General features: G+C 49.4%; 1 protein-coding gene across 1 annotated transcript; it reads right to left on the bottom strand.

Annotated features, from left to right (window-relative positions):
- Positions 1 to 14,098: 14,098 nt before the first annotated feature.
- Positions 14,099 to 18,186, bottom strand: LOC131592360 (class E basic helix-loop-helix protein 41-like). Its single transcript, XM_058863818.1, has 5 exons — positions 17,949 to 18,186; positions 17,628 to 17,691; positions 17,238 to 17,345; positions 16,903 to 17,014; positions 14,099 to 16,785 (listed from the first exon to the last, which is right to left on the bottom strand). The coding sequence occupies exons 1-5, from the start codon at positions 18,008 to 18,010 to the stop codon at positions 15,773 to 15,775; spliced, it is 1,359 nt and encodes a 452-aa protein (XP_058719801.1). The 5' UTR covers positions 18,011 to 18,186; the 3' UTR covers positions 14,099 to 15,772.
- Between the last annotated feature and the right edge of the window lie 279 nt (positions 18,187 to 18,465).

Here is an 18,465-nt window from a genome sequence, read left to right as displayed (position 1 = left end):
GTGACTGATTGAAAGCTGTTCTAGCTCTCTTCAGGTGGGGTTTTTTTATCCTATGTTTGTAGAAAACTAAATAAATGAAGCTTGGTCTATGAGCTGTTATACCAGCAAGGAATTACTGCAATAATACTGGGGAGCTGGGTCTAAGTGTGTGTAGTCAATACCAATGTAGGCATGCAGTGAATGCCTTTAGGTCTCTAAGTGGAGTGCTGAAGAATGTTAAATCTCTTGCAAGCACTTTACACATGTGACCAAGTACCGGTTAGAGCTTTGTGCCCATGTGTGGAGCTTGTGAGGGCAGAACAGGGGGGTCACAAAGGATCAACTCAGAGCCCTTTGAACCACATTGGATTTAAGGACATTCTTGAGAGTTCCACAGATGTGTTTCTGACTGGGACCTAAAAATGTTCTGATTCAAAACCCTTTCAGTTGCAGCAAGGATGCTTCAAGTGTAGCTGGTACCTCTGAGAATTTTAGTAGTTCTGAAAATGTGCCTGCTGTACTTGGGAAGTGTGTCAGAATGCTGAGAGCATTCACCCTCACCGTCATCCCATGAAACTGCTAACTAGGGGTTCTGATTGGAACATTTGAGTTGCTGATGCTTTAACCTAGAGAAGCAACACAAACTGTGAAAACATGAGTGAGCGTTTTATTACTGCTCCGCTTCAATGCAAGATGAAAATCTGTATTATATGTAACTATATTTTTTGTCATTTAAAAAGCTTCTATTTTTTATTATTCTCATGAATGGTTGACAAAAAATATTGGAGATGCTCCCATACAATAAATTCCCCTCTGAAACTTTGGGTCTTTACAGTTCATGGTTCACTGGGATTGCACCGTTCGTGTCGCGCATGTCTCACAACGGAGTTGTTGCAACTCTGTCACAGAACACTGGGCCTGAAGGCAGGGCTAAGGCCAAAGTTGCTCTGTCCAGCTGAAACAATTCCAGTCCAGCATTAGGCCACAGGCACTCTCCTAAATGACAATTTCTTTGAGGTGTGGGACACACAGCTAGTTGGTGTGGGGCCTCTATGGCAGACAAGAGTTCCTTTACTGTAAATGTGCTGTAATCTCAATCAGATCAAGCCCAGGCACTGCAGGAGGGAAGAGGAGCTTGTTTTCAGCTGAGGAACTGTTATTAAAATTAACAGTAACCCTGAAATGACAGAATTGGTCAGTGACTCAGGGCAAGTGTAACTTAAAGCAAAGAGGCAGAGGTTCACTTGGAGGTGATCAGGGAGAGAAGCTGAATGTACAGTTTCTTCCCACAACAAATGCAGGGTGCCCTGATGCTTCAGGGAGCAGAAAGAAATTAATCTTTGAAGGAGAAGCAGAAGGCCTTTTAGGCCAGATTCAGGTGTAGGTACTGTGCTGAGACCAGACAGAGTGTGAAGCTTGCTCGAGATCATTTGAGCTAATCAAGGCTGGGAACTTGATACAGCTGGAGACCTGTGATTTAAGCCATCCAAATGCAGTCCTTAGTCTAATATCCCAACAAATGGATTTTCCTAAGCTAACAGGAGCCTAATCTCATTAGATGTGAGAAGTGAGCTAACAGTAGTGGCACTGTTGACTGGCAATAGGACAATGCCATGAACTCCACTGAAGCCCTAGCACATGGCACTGTTGTTGTCAGGGCTGTGGAAGTTGTGGAGGCCCTGTGCTCCGAAAGATGCCCTTTCCTGCTCCTGTGCCAGTTAGCTGGCTGGCTTTTGTGGTAAGTAAGGTTTCCCAGTGTGCTCAGCAGAGACAGGGCTACAGCTGATGGTTCTGATCTTTTGCTTTGCCTTTAAAGAATGAAGTGGTGTATTTGTATGTGGCTGCTGCAGCACTAACTAGCTCAGTGTAACTGGACCACTAATAAGTTGCAAAACCAGTCGAGATCAATGATCCATTTTGTTCAGAAGCCTGAATTCTTCTGCCTGTCATGCCTGTGTCAGCTAGGTAGTATTCCTTTATAACCCAAATTTTTAATGATTATTTCAACTAAAATGTCTGGTGTCTGAAGTAGGGCACAATGAACAGTGGTCCCCATTAATTGCCTTGCTCGAAAATTATGTATTTGCTACCTTTGATATTGTAGCTAATGTTAATGAGTACTTTCTGTGTCAGACATTGCTTCATCATTAACTTTCTCCAGAAATACTGGGTGGAGACAATCTCAATTGGTCTATTTTGCTCCCTTTTTCCAGCATACAGTACACAGTATGCTGTGTACTTCTTTTCCCCCATCCTTTGCAGTGAGCTCTGTGTGCTGTCCAGGGCTGACTGGAAAGGAGCCTCTTCGGCATTTGCTAGTGCAACAAGGAGCTGATGCAATCAGAGCTGATAAACTTCCCTGAGCAACCTCACCGCTTGTCTGAGCAACTCGGGCACTGACAGTGTCCTTATGCCACTTCTGGTGGCTGTGTGTGTTCCTCCCTCCTTGCTGCCACACAGGCAGCCCTGGAGCTTCACCCCCATGGAATCTGAAGTTTGATTTCTAGAGGCTTTTTGGATCTGAATGGGTGTGAAAAGGCTGCAGGGATCTCTGGAAGAGTGAGAGAGTGTCATCACAGTGTCATCACACTTCTGTTCAGACATCTGGAAGCTGATAGAGGTGAAATACCACTACACCAGACTGCTTAATGTTTCAGCTACATGCTTTGTCTTGTTCTACTCCTCTGCAGAAGGAGGAAGATAGTTGGTAATTAGAAGACTTAGTTGGAAAACATAGCATAAAATATCTAATATTCAATCTTGGGTCAAGTTGTAGGGAAGAAAGGTTTTCTATGTTTTATTTTTAATGAACGAAAGTTCAAAGAAAAAACATTCAGAAGAGCTTCAGCTGGGCTTGTGGAAAGTGTGCTTAAAAACCCCACCTTATCCAATGCAACACAAATTAGTGCCAGTAATTACCTGCCTGGGTATTTTTAAAAGGAGGGCTTCTGGTTAAAACAGAAACAACAACAAAAAGAAGAAGGAAAAAAAAAAGGGGGGGGGGGGGGAAGGGTGATGGATGGAGGGGAGTAAGATTTAGACTAAGTAAAACACCTTTAACCTGATTCGTATTTGCCCTGAAGTCCCTTCCAGTGCTAGTGTGATGGAAAGTGAATCATGTAGCTTTGGAGCCAGTCACATGGTATCACAGAAGTACCATCAGGAGCTATTGCTAAAATGAAATTCAGGCCAGCCTTTAAGTGGGAAATAACTGGAATTTCTTCGTGGTTGCTTGTGGAGCTTCTCCTAAATTACTACCTGTCACATCTTTTATTGTGTGTATCAAACTGCTGTTGACGAAATGTTATGTGCCCAGAACAGATGATTTGGCTTTAGCAGTCCCAATCAGCCTGAGGTGAACTTTGATCGATGAGGTGGAACTGGCCCTCCTGGCACACTGAAGGGAAACCCCAGAGTGCCAGCTGACCTTTGACAACATTTTGTTGCTACAAAGTTGTCTTAAGTGTTTCCTTGACCTGGCAGACCTGAGGCGTGGCTGCCAAGACTCTGACCGGGATTCTCCATTGTCACATCGCTTATGTCACACACAAAATGAGCGTGGAGGAGACAGTGACAGTGCAAATTAAAAAGGCAACAATGTCCATTAGCTGTAGGGCTGGGATGAAAGATTACGCCAGAGGCAGGAAGCAGATAATCAGGTCTCCTCGACTGTGCCAACGCTGCAGTTCCCAGCAGGCCCACACGAGAGGGCAGCAGAACATGCAACAGCCATGCACTGCTATGGGGGAAGCAGGTTTTCTAGGAATGCACAGCACGTGATAGGGAATCGCGTAAGACACCCAACATTCCAACTTTAAATGTGTTCTTTCAGAAAGGACGCAGTAATACTTACAAAGAGATGTGTCTTATGCACAATGTCAGTGTAACTGATGCACAAATGATGTCATTCCTGCAGTTTCTGAGCAGGCCTGGAAGCTGTCTGAAACCTGTACAGATGTGGGTTGAAACATTCCATGTCAGATACTGTCCTGTGCCTTGGAAGCTCTTGTTTCATTTCCCAGCTCTGGCACAGATTTCCTGTGTGTGACCTTGGGCAAGCTACTATAATCCCTGTGGACTAGAGTCCCCAGCTGTAAGCCTGAGATAATACTGCCTCATCCCCTTTGACTTTGTCGATGTATACAGCAGGCCTCGTGAGGAACAGCATCTCGATTCCTATTTGTTTGGCAAATAGTACTGAGCACAACGTGGTCCTGAACTTGGCTGTGCCATCCAGATACTGCAGCATGAAATGTATTTTTATATCCTACCAAGAAGTCACTCAGAGTTAGCTTTACCTTGCAGTAAGAGCAAGATGCAGGTGTGCTGAGGGGAGCTGGGCATTTCTGAAGGTTAATTCTTGTTTAGTTTAAGTAGATTTCTTTTTCTAAAGGGGTAAAAACGGAAAGCAAGTAAAGGAATAAAACTTCATTTCAACTTTTGCTCTTTTTGCAAAGTGCTGCTATTGCCAGAGGCAGCCTAAATCCTTTTGCAAGTGCTGCTTGGGAGTGTGTTGTACCTAATTGATGGAAACAATTGACTGAACAGGCTGAGATTTGCTTGGTGGTCCTAAATGTTCCAGTGTTTCCACAAGTCTTAGGACATTCTAGCACTGTGCATGTAACCAGTAATGAATGTACCATGCCAGGCTGCCATCTCACAATTTTCCATTGATACCCAAGTGCCCTTTGGTATTAGTGGCTGAAGAGATAAAGCACACAAGAGTTAGAATTGTAGGAAGGTGCCTTTTTTTGCTGTTTGCCAACTCCAAAGTGTTTTCTACATGCTCCAAATAATTTTAATTAACTAACAAATACCTCAGCTGCACTTATACCACAGTCTTGCCCAGAATGAGCACCCTTCAGCATGTCTGAGCACAGAGAGTCCCTTCTGCTCAGTTCTGAGGCCAAAGATCATTTAAAGATGTTGCCATCTGAACGCATTTGAAATAATAATTAGCGTAGCTGCTGGCATCTGACAGGGCAATAAATAATCAGTCCTGCAGTACCTTATCTCACGTCCTGCTCAATAAAGTTCTTGCTGCTACCTTTGTACATTATTTGAGGAACTTTACAGTAGGAGGCAACTACTTCTAGGAACATCTCCCTCCTTTGGTAGGAAGAATGGACTGCCCCCAGGGTGCAGTCACACAGGACAAGCACATAATTCAGGTATTGTGAGCAATTGCAAAAGCAGGAGCGTGGGCAGTGTGAGTACCTTAACTTCTCTGTTCAGTGGCAGAAGACATTTTTACCAAGGAAAAAAACCCTACTTCCTTATGTTACTATGACTATAAAAATGATCCCAGTCATACAATTTTTATATATGAACATACATATATGTGCATGTAGTCAAGTCATTAGATGTCATTATCCCTTTTGTCAGCTTGGGAAACTAAAGCCCAGGAATGTGCAAGGCTTTGCCAGGAGGAGGACAAGCCCTTCATCTCCATGTACTGACTTTTGTACATGGGTCATTTGCTATAATGTGTGTTCTGACCAACAAAAAGTTGTCCCGCAATGGTTCAGTCAGGCTGGGGGTCACCTAGCCTAACACTCTGCCTTGAGCTCTATAGATAGAGCTGACTGGGCACATGCAGCTCACTACCCTTGGTGTAGCATTACCAAAATAACCTACTTGCAAAGGAAGCTTTCCCTAACTCTTCACTCAGGTTAAACCTCTTCCTGATAGCAGAGGATTTATATCCCTTCTAAACTGAACAATGAGAGCACTTCAAAAGAGGTGAGACTTATTCTCTCCTTTAGCAAGTGTCGCACCAGGTTTGACCAATGAAGATTTTACCTTTGAGATCTAATTGATTAATCTGTCTCAAACTTAAAACTTTGCAAAATCAGTATCTTCATTTACTGTTGATTTTAGCACACTGGTTTCAGCATATGCAGGAGTTCAGCTTCTTGCATGATTTGAGTCTGTTCTGATTTCCTCTTCAGATAATTCTGCCTAGTTATTATATTATTATGTTATTGCTTCTGGTGTCAGCCAGAAGCTGACAAAATTCTCCTGTGCTGTGGAGGTGCCTTCAGTCAAGGAGTCAGGCTTGCATCCTGAAGGCACTGCTGTGTGGGTGCATCAGAAACATCTGGGGAAAGGAGAAGATCCCTTTTCACAGGCTTGTACAAGTAAAGATGGTTTGATCTCACAGTGGCCTTGCAGTGCCTGAAGGGAACCCACAGGAAAGATGGAGAGAGACTCTTGACAAGGGCCTGGAGTGACAGGACAAGGGGGAATGGCTTCACACTGACAGAGAGCAGGTTTAGATTGGATATGAAGAAGAAATTGTTCCCTCTGAGGGGGGTGAGGCCCTGGCACAGGTTGCTCAGAGAAGCTGTGGCTGCCCAATCCCTGAAAGTGTCCAAGGCTGGGCTGGATGGAGCTCTGAGCAATCTGGGATAGTGGAAGGCATCCCTGCCCATGGCAGAGGGTGGAACTGGATGGGCTTTAAGGTCCTTTCCAACCCAGGCCATTCTGTGATTCTGTTCTATGATGTGACTGTACCCAACATGAAAGTGCTAGGGTAGCCCTAAACTACTACCATGCTGCCCCAGCCCAGGCAGCTTTGTTCCTGAAGGTACAAGTGGTGATCTCAGTGAAAAACAAAAGTCAGGGATATGCCGTACCTTCCCACTGCTCTACCAGGCAGCTGAATTGCCCTCTACTCCTTGGAAGGCACTGCCCTGGGGTTACTAAACTCAAGCAAGCCCATGACATTACTGTGTACTTTTAAAAGCAGGTATTGCAGACTCTGCATGTTCAGCAATCGTAGCAAACAGCTGGAGTCCTGGAAATGCCTCCTAGGCCTGGCAGGACACTGATGGGAGTGTGCTTCCCATGGCTGGCTCCTGGGGCATGGCACACAGATTGCTCTCAAAGGTCATTTTAAATAACTGTACTTACCTCATCACTTAAAACACCAGCATTAGCCCTGTGACCAGTTAGGCATTTTTCAAAGCTACTTCACGTTTTGCAGACATGGATCAATCTTTTTGTTCTTGTTTCTGCACTCTGCAGAGCAAACTGCACTCCAAACACAACTTCTCTGCTGTGCCAAGGAGCAGGAACTCGTGCAGCCCAAGTTCATACAAACAGATTTTCCTTTGCAGACAGACTAGAAGTGCCCAGGATGATGACAGCTTGATAAGCAAAGGTAGCTCCTTCTCTCTTAGAGAACAGATGCTGAAGGGAACACAGAAAGCCTTAACTCTGGCCCTTGTCCACACACATTCCCATACCCTTCAATTACCTTTGTAGCAGCTTTAATTAAGGAATTTTTTTGCTTATTCTACACACTTTTCTAATTGTTAAGCATTTTTTTTCCTAGTCATGTTGATCCATTTGCCTCTACACGTTTCATTTCTGACTTTACTCTGGAAAATGAAGTCCTAATGGCAGTGCATTCTGCATGACAGACCCTGTGTCCAAACCAGAGCATCTGCAAGTCTGCAACACTGGAGGAAAGAACCCCACCTCACATTCGTGGTTTCGATTCCCTAACTCCCAGCACCTTCTCCCTGGAACAACAGAGGGCACCACTCCTCACACAAAGCGCTGGAAGAGGAGCAGCCCTGCCTTTGAGTCATGGTTCAGGACCCAGGGTGTTTATCGCTCAGTAGGTGATTGTGATTGAATATTCTTCCTCCTGCGAGGTTCACCTCTGCATCTCCTGCTCCCTGTGCCAAAAGCTGCTCTCAGAGATGTGCACACTGTTCCTCTTGGATCCTCTAGGACCTTGCCCTACTTTGCACAGGATGATTAAGCAGTTACGGAGAAATAGCTTTAGCCTGTTTGATTAGAACCTGCACTTGGGGAAGAGGAAAGCACAGTGCCAGCTCCTGCTTCTGCTCCCATGAAGATCTGGTTTTATTCCAGTGAGTTTACAATATAAAATGCATAAACATGCAGCATATCAGGGCTGGAGCCTCAGTTTCTCTTCTCAGGTGGCTGTGTTACCTTTTGATCTTGCTGTTCTGTCCAACAGGTGTCACCGCATCAGTGCTGCTACCACCAACTTTTTGGAAATAAAGGGACCTACAAGTTGCTACAGGAAAGATGGAGGGAGACTATTTACAGAGCCTGGAGTGACAGGACAAGGGGCAATGGCTTCACACTGACAGAGAGCAGGTTTAGATTGGATATTAGGAAGATATTCTTCCCTGTGAGAGTGGTAAGGCCCTGGCACAGGTTGCCCAGAGAAGCTGTGGCTGCCCCTGGATCTCTGGAAAGTATCCAAGGCTAGGTTGGACGAGGCTTTGAGCAACCTGGGAGAGTGGAAGGTGTCCCTGCCCATGGCAGGGGAGTGGAACTGGATGGTGTTTAAAGTCCCTTCCAACCCAGGCCATTCTAGGATTCCATATCACAGTAACAACATTGTTATTTCAGAAGGATCTGAGATTAAAAGCAGCCTCTACTAAGGCTTTCCCTGATTTGTTAACCCTCCAGCTGGTGCTTTCGGGGGTTGTAAACCTCTTGGTCTTTATTAATATTTTCTGTACAGAATTCGCATAATATGTGCATAATGTTGCATTCTGGTTGCTCAATGTGCATCGAGCAAAACTCTTGAATGCCAGGACTCTGAATGCCTTGCAGCCCTTTCTGAGAGGACAGGAGAGGTTTAGGTTGGACATTACAGAATCACAGAATGAGCTGAGTTGGAAGGGACCCACAAGGATCATCGAGCCCAACTCCCGTCCCTGCACACACAATCCCCTGTGTATATTCCATGCACACATGATCCACACATCATGTACCCAAGAGCTGTCCAAAAGCTCCTGGAGCTGTCAGGCTTGGGACTGTGACCATTCCTGGAGACCCTGTTCCTCTGGAGGAAGAACCTTTTCGTGATACCCACCCTTACCCTCCCCTGACACAGCTCCCACCATTCCCTCAGGTCCTGTCCCTGGTCACACAGAGCAGAGTTCAGGGCCTGTCCCTCCTCTTCCCCTCGTGAGGAAGCTGCAGAACTGCTGTGAGCTCTGACCTCAGTCTGCTCTTCCCCAGATGAACTGACCACGTGCCCTCAACTGCTCCTCGTGTGGCTTCACCTGCAGGCCTTTTACCATCTCCATGTCTCTCCTCTGGACACTCTCTAGCAGGTTAATCTCTTTCCTACATTACAGTGACCAAAACTGCACACAATAATCAAGGTGAGACCGCAACAGTACAAAGTAGGAAGATTTTGTTCAGGAAGAAAGGATGATCATACATCGGAATGGGCTGCCGGTGAAATCGCCGTCCCTGGAGGTGATTTAGGAAAGGCTGGACGTGGCACAGGGTGCCGAGATCAGGTTGATGCGGTGGTGTTCAGTCACGGGTTGGACTCGACGACCACAGAGGACTCTTCCAGCCTAATTGACCCCGTGTTTCCGTCCGAGGAGCCCCGGCCCCCGCCGCCGCAGAAGCAGCCATTCCTGAGGGGAGGTGGGGCCACGGGAGAGGAGGCGGAGCGCGACCCGCACGCCAGCCAATGGCAGCTGCCTCTGCCGCTGGCCCCGCCCACTGCCCCCGCCCTCCCCGCAGCGGGCGCGGCCCCGCGCGCACGTGCCAGGCAGCGTGCGCGGCGGTCACGCGGGCGCGCGCGTGACGGCGGCGGCGGCCTGAGGGGCGGGCGCGCACTTCGGACCGGGGCGGGAGCCGGGAAGCGCCGGGCGGGGCGGGGGGGTGAAGGATAGCGGCACGGAGCAGGGCGGGATCGCCAGGGAGCCGGCGGGGCTGCTGGGGACTCTCTGGCAAAGTCACCGAGAAACGGCTCCGTGGCTGCCTGTGGTGCTTTCCGGGACTGCCGTCCGCACTGAGGCGCCTGGTGGATGCGCAGGTACTGCCCGAGCGCTCCTGCCCTCCGGACAATCCCAGCTTGCACAAGTGGGACAGACCTTCTTTTTTCACAGCATCACAGAAGCGTTTAGGCTGGAAAAGCCCTCTGAGATCGTCGAGTCTAACCTATGACCGAAGAGCAGTGTGTCAAGCAGACCATGACACTGAGTGCCACATCCAGTCTTTCCTTAAAATCCTGCAGGGTCAGTGACTCCATCTCCCTTTGCAGCCAGTTCCAATGTCTGATCACCCATTCAGTGAAAAAAATTTCCCTCATGTCCAACCTAAACCTCCCCCTGTGCAGCTTAAGACTGATGCCCTCTTGTTTCAAGTGAAGCATATAAAGATTTTTCAGCTTTAGTTGTTTTCCAGCCTCTCAGTCACGTGCAGAACAAAAAAGTTCAACTTCCATATTAAAAGGACACAGTTTCTCCTACTGGTAGTCCTGCAAACACTTCTGGAAATCTTGCTGTCGAGATAAGATGTAGAGTCTCCTTCACTGGAGGGATTCCAGAACCATCTGGATGCAATCCTTTGCCCTGTGCTCTGGGATGGTCCTTCTTGAGCAGGGAGGTGGGACCAGATGAACCACTGTGGTCCCTTCCAACCCAACCCATTTGTGATTCTGTGAAGAGAAGCCTTTTCTCCCTGCATTTCAGGCTGCCTTATTGCTACAAAGTCATGCTCTTGATGGTTATGACTCTTTTTGATGGACATGCTCATATTCCAGGTCTTGCATCTGGAACCTAGGGCCCGGCCTTATGAGCTTTGCTGGAAGCTGTGATCTCCATGCTACAGAAATGCTGATCAGGGTCGCTACTCACAGGCTCCAAACCTGAAGCCAATGCAGTGCATTCCAACCAAGTCTATTATTATCAGGCCCATGCAGAGGGGCTGCTGCTCCCACCCAGATGGGCTCCTTTGCAAACAACATCATGTGTAAGGAAGGCTGTGGGCCTGCCTGCCACCCACAGGGCTGGAGCCTTGGCAACCTTGTACAGTGAGAATAGAGTCCACTTCAGCGTCTGTCAGCTCATCTGGCTCTGTGCTGCGGGTATTAATCCAAACACACTTGGGGAAACAATTTTCTGCTGAGGAAAAAGGTGCCATATTTGCATGGCTCTTTTCCTGACGTTATTCCCTAGAAATTGCTTCGCTGTGAGAGTGCCTTGGTAGCATCCTTAAAAAACATTAGCAAAAAGCAAAGTGAAAAAACCCAAATGAACAATCCACGGGGCTTTATGGAGGCAGGAGAAACAACTCTCCTTGGTCCCTATGACCCGGTAGAGCTGCCTTGGATCAAAGTCCCTGCTTGCTGAAACAGAAGGGGATCTCTTCTCTCCTGTCCCAGGCATCCTCTGGGGCGCCGGCAGGGCCACGCAGGGAGGGGAATGTTTGCAGCAGCGGCAGCAGCAGGTGCGCTGCCACTGGGTGCCCCGTGAGTTCAGCGAGGCAGAACAGCCTGTCCCGGGCAGGGCAGCTCCTGCAGCCCGCGGCAGCGCCGTCATCGAGGCTGCCGTGAATTTACTGCTTGTGACAGATTGACAGCCCTGCAGGCTGAAATGCTGGGGCCACGGGAAGGATGCAGAGAGCGGAGCAGCTCGCCCTTGCTCACATCCAGCCCACACGTGTCCGGGGCTCACGCAGCTGCTGCTGGCGGCAGGTGAGCCACCGGCTTCTCTCTGCTGCTTCCCAGCAAGCTCGGAGCCTGCAGGAGAACCGGAGACAGGTCAACAGAGATTCAGACTTTCCTGAGTGAAACTGGCTTTAAAAAATCCAAGGCTTTTTTTGCAGAGAAGAAATCCTGCATTTTTGTTACTTTCTTTCTCTGAGGCTGTAGTTTCATGTTCATTTCTGCAACTAGAAGGCAGGAAACTTCTCAAAGAGGGGAGGGATCACATGATTCCAGGAGCTGAGGTTTGAAGGGAAAAGGAAATGCGTTGCAAGACCCAGGTTTCAGGGCAGGCTAGGAATTTAGAGGTGCTGAAACACACCTTGCACACCAGGCTTGCTGGCTGTCAGACATTCGGTCTGCCCTGGCTAAAGTGAAAATTAAGCAAAGAAAGTCCAAAACACAAACTCAGGACCTACTCTGGGGCCCATTGTGCTCCAGGAAAGGATTCACATGACTTAAATGGTAAGTCAGGCCTTTCTCAAACAGGGCTCATAGTCAAGTTCTGTAACTGTAACCCAAATACAAAAATTCCTTGTCCTTCAGTTGGAGGTACATATTGCCTTCTATTGGCTTAACAATCCCAAACATCTTTATTTAACACACTCCAGTGGAGCCTGTCATGCCAGTATTATATATATTATTTATAATATATATATAATAATATATATTAGATATATATTATAATCTGTTTATATATATAAACAGATTATAAAATCTGTTTTCAACATTTATTACTTAAGAAATCAAGCTTGCATCACTTATCTTGTGGTTTATGGGACAACAGAATATGGATTTAAGTGTAAACAGTAAATGTAGCATCCAGTCTTGCACATTCAGCACTTCCATTTAAAGATGGGAAGTTCTTGTCCAGTGTTTCTGTGATTGTTTTTAACCTCAAGGAAATTCAAGACATACAAATTGGTTTAGGCTCCAAAGGGATCCGGGGAATCCCGGAATTTAATAATTAAGGCTGACACTAGAGTCCCTCCTGTCATTTACCTTTAGCCTCCAGCAGCAGTGGGTTATCAGCCTCAATTACAAACCCTTTTTCCCCCATGTTTGCTTTTGTTAGGCATTGGGATTATCAGAACACACATAATTTGCCTTTATGTTTTATGTCATAAAATGTAATAGATTTCACTGATGCTGCAACTTGGCGTGAAGTCATTTGGCAGATTTGATTCAAGGCCTAATAAAAACAAGCCTTGTTACTGTACATGGTAAATGCTGAAATTGATAAAGCCTTCTAAGGATCTGGGTTTATGGCCCAGTGAAACCTAAACCGATTCATATTCCCAAAGGAAGGAAATTTGAAGGAGACTGAAAGCCTTGCTCATGCTTAGATTTTAAACTGTGCTCTTCAGGACGGACACAGCTTTTTATGAGGTGCTTGTGGCTCCACCATTTGTCTTGGTGATCTGGCAGGAAGGGCTTTGTGCTCAAACTCTGGCTGGAGTTGGAATACACGAGCACCTTCATCCCAGCCTAAATACTGGCCTAACAAGTGTTAAACTGTTCAAGTATGCAGGTCAACGTTACTGAGGGGAAGGGATGAGCCCAGCTCACTTTTATTCCTGTGACAGCACAGGGAGCACAAACAGATCCAAAGACAGATGGAGTCAGACACAGATTTTTTCCCATTTCCCTACCTAGTAATTTACTTCTGCAGGTAAAGTGGTGCACTGTAGCAGCCTTTGGTCCATTATTTATGGAAAAAAAAAACCTGTCTATGTGTCTATTGGTATTTGTAGATAGCCCACCTGTATCTCTAATTGGAATTAAATTTACTACAGGTTCCATGTGAAGACGCCTATTTCTTAACAATCCTACTCGAGTAATTTAAAAAGAGTGCTTATTTTTCATCCAATTTATAATTCGTCCTGTATTTTAAGGGATTGATGGAATTAACCTGATTCTTAGGAGCTTTTTATTCCATTCCGACTTCATTCCTTTTCAGTGCAGTCAGCGGTATTGGAAAACCAGCAGAGGGAGCACGGAACGTTCCCTTCATCTCTCTCTTACGTAAACACTGGCTACTGTTTGAGGGGTTCCTTTAATTTTATTTCCCTGCAAGAATTTTTGCATGGAAATGTCATCTGCAGCTCTCCTATTTAATATGTAGAAACCTTTAGGATGCTGCATTTCCACGCTAGGAATGATCTGTCTGCTTCCACCACTCTATTCCTCCTCTTCCTCTCCCCCCACCACAAAATATTCGGTTTTCATAGAGTATTTCCAAACTGGGACACCCATCATTCATTCCTGCAGAGATTATGATACGTCATTAGATTGTCAGGCAAATCATAAAGTTTGTTCCTTGTGAGCAAAGAGAGGTCCCATGCAGCGCCAGAGCTGCCAATTGTTAAAGATTAGTATTTTGCAAAAAGAAGAGGGAAAAAAGTAGATGTCAGGAAGAAACTGTGTGTTCCACCCTTCACTTTCTGAAATGTGCACATATCAAACCAGAGTTTGCCAGAGAGAGTTAAAGGAAACCCAGCAAATTCAAACCCAGATTAAAAATGTGAATTAAATCATCATCAGCCACACAATCATACAGTTTGAAGCTCAATGCACCAATTATAATGAATTATCATTACATTTTTAATTAGTAGACAGCCCCATTTTGTGTATTAAAGTTTTTATTCCTTAGTAAGAATTTTTTTAATCACAAAATAGTGTGGAAATATTTAGATAATAGAATTCATGGAGTGCTGGAAAATACTGAATATAAAGATTGATTTCTAATATATCACATACTAAACTGTTCTAAAACAGCTGGTTTCTTGCAGACAGGATTTATTTTTTTTAATAATTTAAGACAGCATAAGCTTGTATCAAGCATAAGCATTGTAACAAAAGTGCAACTTTTTCAGCAAGTCCTCCCAAAAGATATTTAACTCAAAATATCATTAACACATATTTTTCTCCCTACAAAAATAGCATGTCAGACATCATTAATTGGATGTATTAACAACTATTTACATACAGCCACTCTGTAGGCTAGTAAGACTTTTTTTTTTTTTGTAACGTTGTTTAAACACAGCGTTTCAGGCAAACAGTAGCAACAGCAGCAGCAGATGCACCAAACGGACTGACGGACCCCGGACACACACATGCTCCTCGCCAGGCTGTGGTGTCTCACCTCTTACATAACATTCAAGTGAGATTTCTCACAGTGCTACCTTGGCAACAAACTAAAAATATCTAGGCAAGGTCTTGGTTTAAGCCTTATTATAAAAGCTTTATCTGTGTGATTATCTGGCGTCTGGTTTGTCTCCAGAAAGGGAAATCTCAGTATTTGAGCATGGGATGAGGGAAGAAACCATATGGGAAACTTATCCCAACTGGTTTAATCATTTCTGATTGCACAGCGAGGTGTTTACCTACGGCCTCCAGTTTGTGTCACTTGGAATTTAGGAAAAAATTAATTCAGACTGACAAGCTGCTCTGTGTTTTCTTGGGGGAGAGAAGGGGGTTTCTTTTTGTAGTTCAGTGCAGTAACATTCATTTTATACAGCAAGGTTTGGGGGGGAAGAAAAACTCTCGGGAACATACTGAATTATATAAAGATGGGGTGAGAACAAATACACTTGCCACACCTGTATACCTTAGCAAAAAAAAATAAAATAAAATAAAATAAACACAAGGTTATGTAATGGGTCTGACCCTCCTTCCCTTGCACACCCAAAACTTGCTGGAGCCAGCGGCATCCCCGGGTGCTCAAGGCACTGCAGGTTTGGGCTCAGGGTGCATCCTCCATGCTCCGGTTCTCCATAAAGTGCTAGCACAGGTGCTGGGCTCTGCCCTTCCTCCCTCGCCTCGTTCCCCGCCCTCACCCTGAACCCATCCAGGTCTCCCGGACAACAAGTGCAGGTTCCCAAGTGGGACTTAGAGACACACTGTATAAACCCATTCCAAATAAGGTGCCACAATTAATTACTCTATATAGAGGGGGGGAAAAAAAAGTATCCTTACTATGTTTTCTTCCTTTCTCTTCTTCTTTTTTTTTTTTTTCTTTCTTATTTATGCATTTATAAAGCCAAACATTAAAAAAATACTGAGTAGCAAATTTTATCCTCGACGGTCCTCTGCGGGGGCCGCTCCGGGACCCGCCGCCCCGGCAGCGGGACTCCCCCGGGCCAGGCCCGGCATCCCGCGGCCGCCAGCTCCCGGCGATCGCCGGCCCCGGCGACCCCTGCCCTCCGTAGGATCCCCGGGGGCGCAAGTGCCGGCCCGACGGTCCCTCAGTCCGAGGGGAGGGCAGCGGCGGCGGGGAGCCCCCGGGACGTCTCACGGGCACTCGGCGCCGGGCTCCTCGGCAGCTGCGGGCTCGGGCTCCTCGCTGGGCTCGGCGGCGGCAGCGAAGGGGTGCGGGAGGTGGGGCGTCGGGGGCAGCCCGGCGGCCGCCGCCGCCGCCTTCTCGGCGGGGCCGAGCACGGAGGAAAGGCAGGGGAAGGAGGCGGCGGCGGCGGCCGCGGCGGCGGCCGCTTGGGCGGGGATGCCCGGGTAGAGGAGCGGGATGGGGGCGGCAGGGTAGAGATACTTCTCCAGGCTGCTTTTATCCAGGAAAGGCTGCATGTAGGCGGCGGCGGCCGAGGGGGAGATGAAGTAGAAGGGCAGGCAGAAAGGGGCCGCCGCCGGCTGTCCGAAGGGAGCCCCGCCGCCGCTCGCCCCCAGGGCCATCAGCGAGCCCAACAGGGCGGCGTCGGGTCTGACCAGCGCGGCCGCCGCTGCTGCCGCCGCCGCCGCCTCGGCGCCCCGCGCCGCCAGCCCCGGCGGGCCGGGCATGGGGCTCCCGCCGCGGTCCAGCTTCAGTCGCTTGGGCGCCGGGGGCACCTCGTCCCCCGACGGCTCCTGTTTGATGGCCAGGGCGGGCAGCGCTCCGCCGGCCGCCGCCGCGGGGCCGCGCTCGGGGCGCGCCTCGCCCTCCCCGCCGTAGCCGCTATCCGTGTCCGTGTCGGTCTCGGCGCTGAGCTCGGCGGCGTGAGTCCGCTGGATGACGGGCACGCAGTTAGCCTGGCCCTCCGGCTTGTGGCCCGGCGCGCAGGGGGGGGCGGGCGGGGAGGAAGAGGAGGAGGATCGCTTGCTGAGGGGGCCCGGCGGCGGGGAGAGGAGCTGAGGGCCGGGGAGGAACTGCGACGAGATGGAGTGCAGGTGGCCGAGGAGCTGCGCGCATCGCTGCTCGCGGGGGGTCCAGCTCTCGAAGCGGGAGAGGTACTGCAGCACTTCCTTCGCGCACGTCTGAAAGCCCGAGTGGAAAGCGTCCAGGTCGGCCTGCACTGGAGACTTCATGGATCGCTCCCCTGCGGGGGAGACCGAGAGGGGACAGCGATTACCCGCGGCTCCGGCATGGGGTTCCCCGCTCCCCGCCTCCCCCCCCCGGTGCGCCCCAGCGGCGGTGCCCCCCGGGCCCCGCTTACCGTTCTGCAAAGCAATAATCTTCTGGTGCTGCTGCTCTGTTAAGGCTGTTAGCGCTTTCAAGTGCTTCAAAGTCAGTTCCAGCACCACAGCTTTCTCCAGGTGTCCCAGTGTCTGCAAAGGCAAGGGCAGGGGGCGGCTTGGCTACCTCCCGGCACATTTTGGCTACAGCCAAACGCCGCCTCCGTTAACTTTGGTCAGAGAGCGGTCCCCGAGGCATTAGGGCCAGGACGGCGGGACGGGAGCAGGCAGGCAGCCCAGCGTCCCGGGGGCTGTGCAGCGGCCAGGCTGTCGGCGCCTGCATCCGCGTGGCCATATACGCTCCTGGGCACCTTACCGTCAGTTTCAGATGTTCGGGCAGTAAATCCTTCAGCTGGGCAATGCATTCGTTAATCCTGTCTCGCCTCTTCTTTTCTATCAGTCTATGTGGCAGTTTGTACGTTTCCTAATTAGCAAAACCCGGAAAAGCCAAGTGTTAGGCAGAGTCCCTCGGAACGCCGATCAAAACCAAAACAAATGTCATGCGGACCACATGCCGCGCAAATTATCGTCAAGGCACCGCTCTCCCCGCCGTGCCAGCTCGCTCGTAAACCCACTTGCGATTCGGGGGGCAAGTTGTATGCGCAGCCTCCCGGGGATGCTCATGGGAGGGAAGCTATGCTGCAAAATTCAGCGACCCCAAACTAAGCGGTTAAGCGAGAAGAGAGCCCCAGAAACTTATTCTTACCTTGCTCTCGTCCCTCTTCACGCCTCTTTTGGGTTTGCACATATACAGGGCAGGGTAGTCCAGCCTGGAGAAAAACACAAAGATCCAGCATCGGCAAGTGCAGCGACAGCTTGCCTAGCCCCTCCTCGAGTGGGCACACGGGCGCCGAGCGCTCTGCCCGAAGGGCCGGGCAAGGGCTCGCCCGGGTCCGCCAGCGGAGGGAGGCGGCGAGCCCCGCGCCCCGCCGGGGAGCCGGCGCCGCTCCCAGCGCTTCGCAGCACTTTCTCAAGAAGACGAAACGCCGTAGAGATACGAGACGGAGACGCTGCCCCGGCGCCTTACCCTATAAAATCCCTATGCTCCAGTAGCTGCCTCTCCGGCAAGCGGGAGATTCCTTCATCCATGTCTGGCAGCGGCTGATGTTTCGTCGCTGCTTTTGACTGAGCCTGCGGGATGCTGAGATCAGTCTCGGGAGATCTGCGAGCGACGCTGCGCACATGCAGCCTCCGTCCCCCCTCTCCCGTGCAGTGGCCAAAAGTGTGCGGCGGTTCGTCCCCGTCCCCCCACCCCCCCCACCCTGCAAGTGCCGCCGCTGCCGCTCCCCCCGCCCGCCTTCGCTGCGCTCCCCGCGCACACGCCCGCAGCTCCCGCCGCCGCCGCCGCGCCTGCCCGCGGGGCACGCGCGCCGCCAGCCAGCCCCGCACCCGGCTCACGTGCGGAGCGGCCGGGGGCGGGACCGGGGAGGGGACGGGGGGGTCCCGCCGCCCGCCCGGGGCCGCCCTGCGAGACAGCGGCTTTCCCCCGTGTTACTGCTGCTGCTGCCGCTGTCGCTGTCATCGTCAGCGTTACCGCCGCGATG

The sequence above is a fragment of the Poecile atricapillus genome, chromosome W, assembly GCF_030490865.1.
Source record: "Poecile atricapillus isolate bPoeAtr1 chromosome W, bPoeAtr1.hap1, whole genome shotgun sequence".
Classification (NCBI taxonomy): Eukaryota; Metazoa; Chordata; class Aves; order Passeriformes; family Paridae; genus Poecile; species Poecile atricapillus.
The sequence above is the reverse complement of the archived record's forward strand: the minus strand, read 5'-3'. Positions and strand labels throughout refer to the sequence as shown.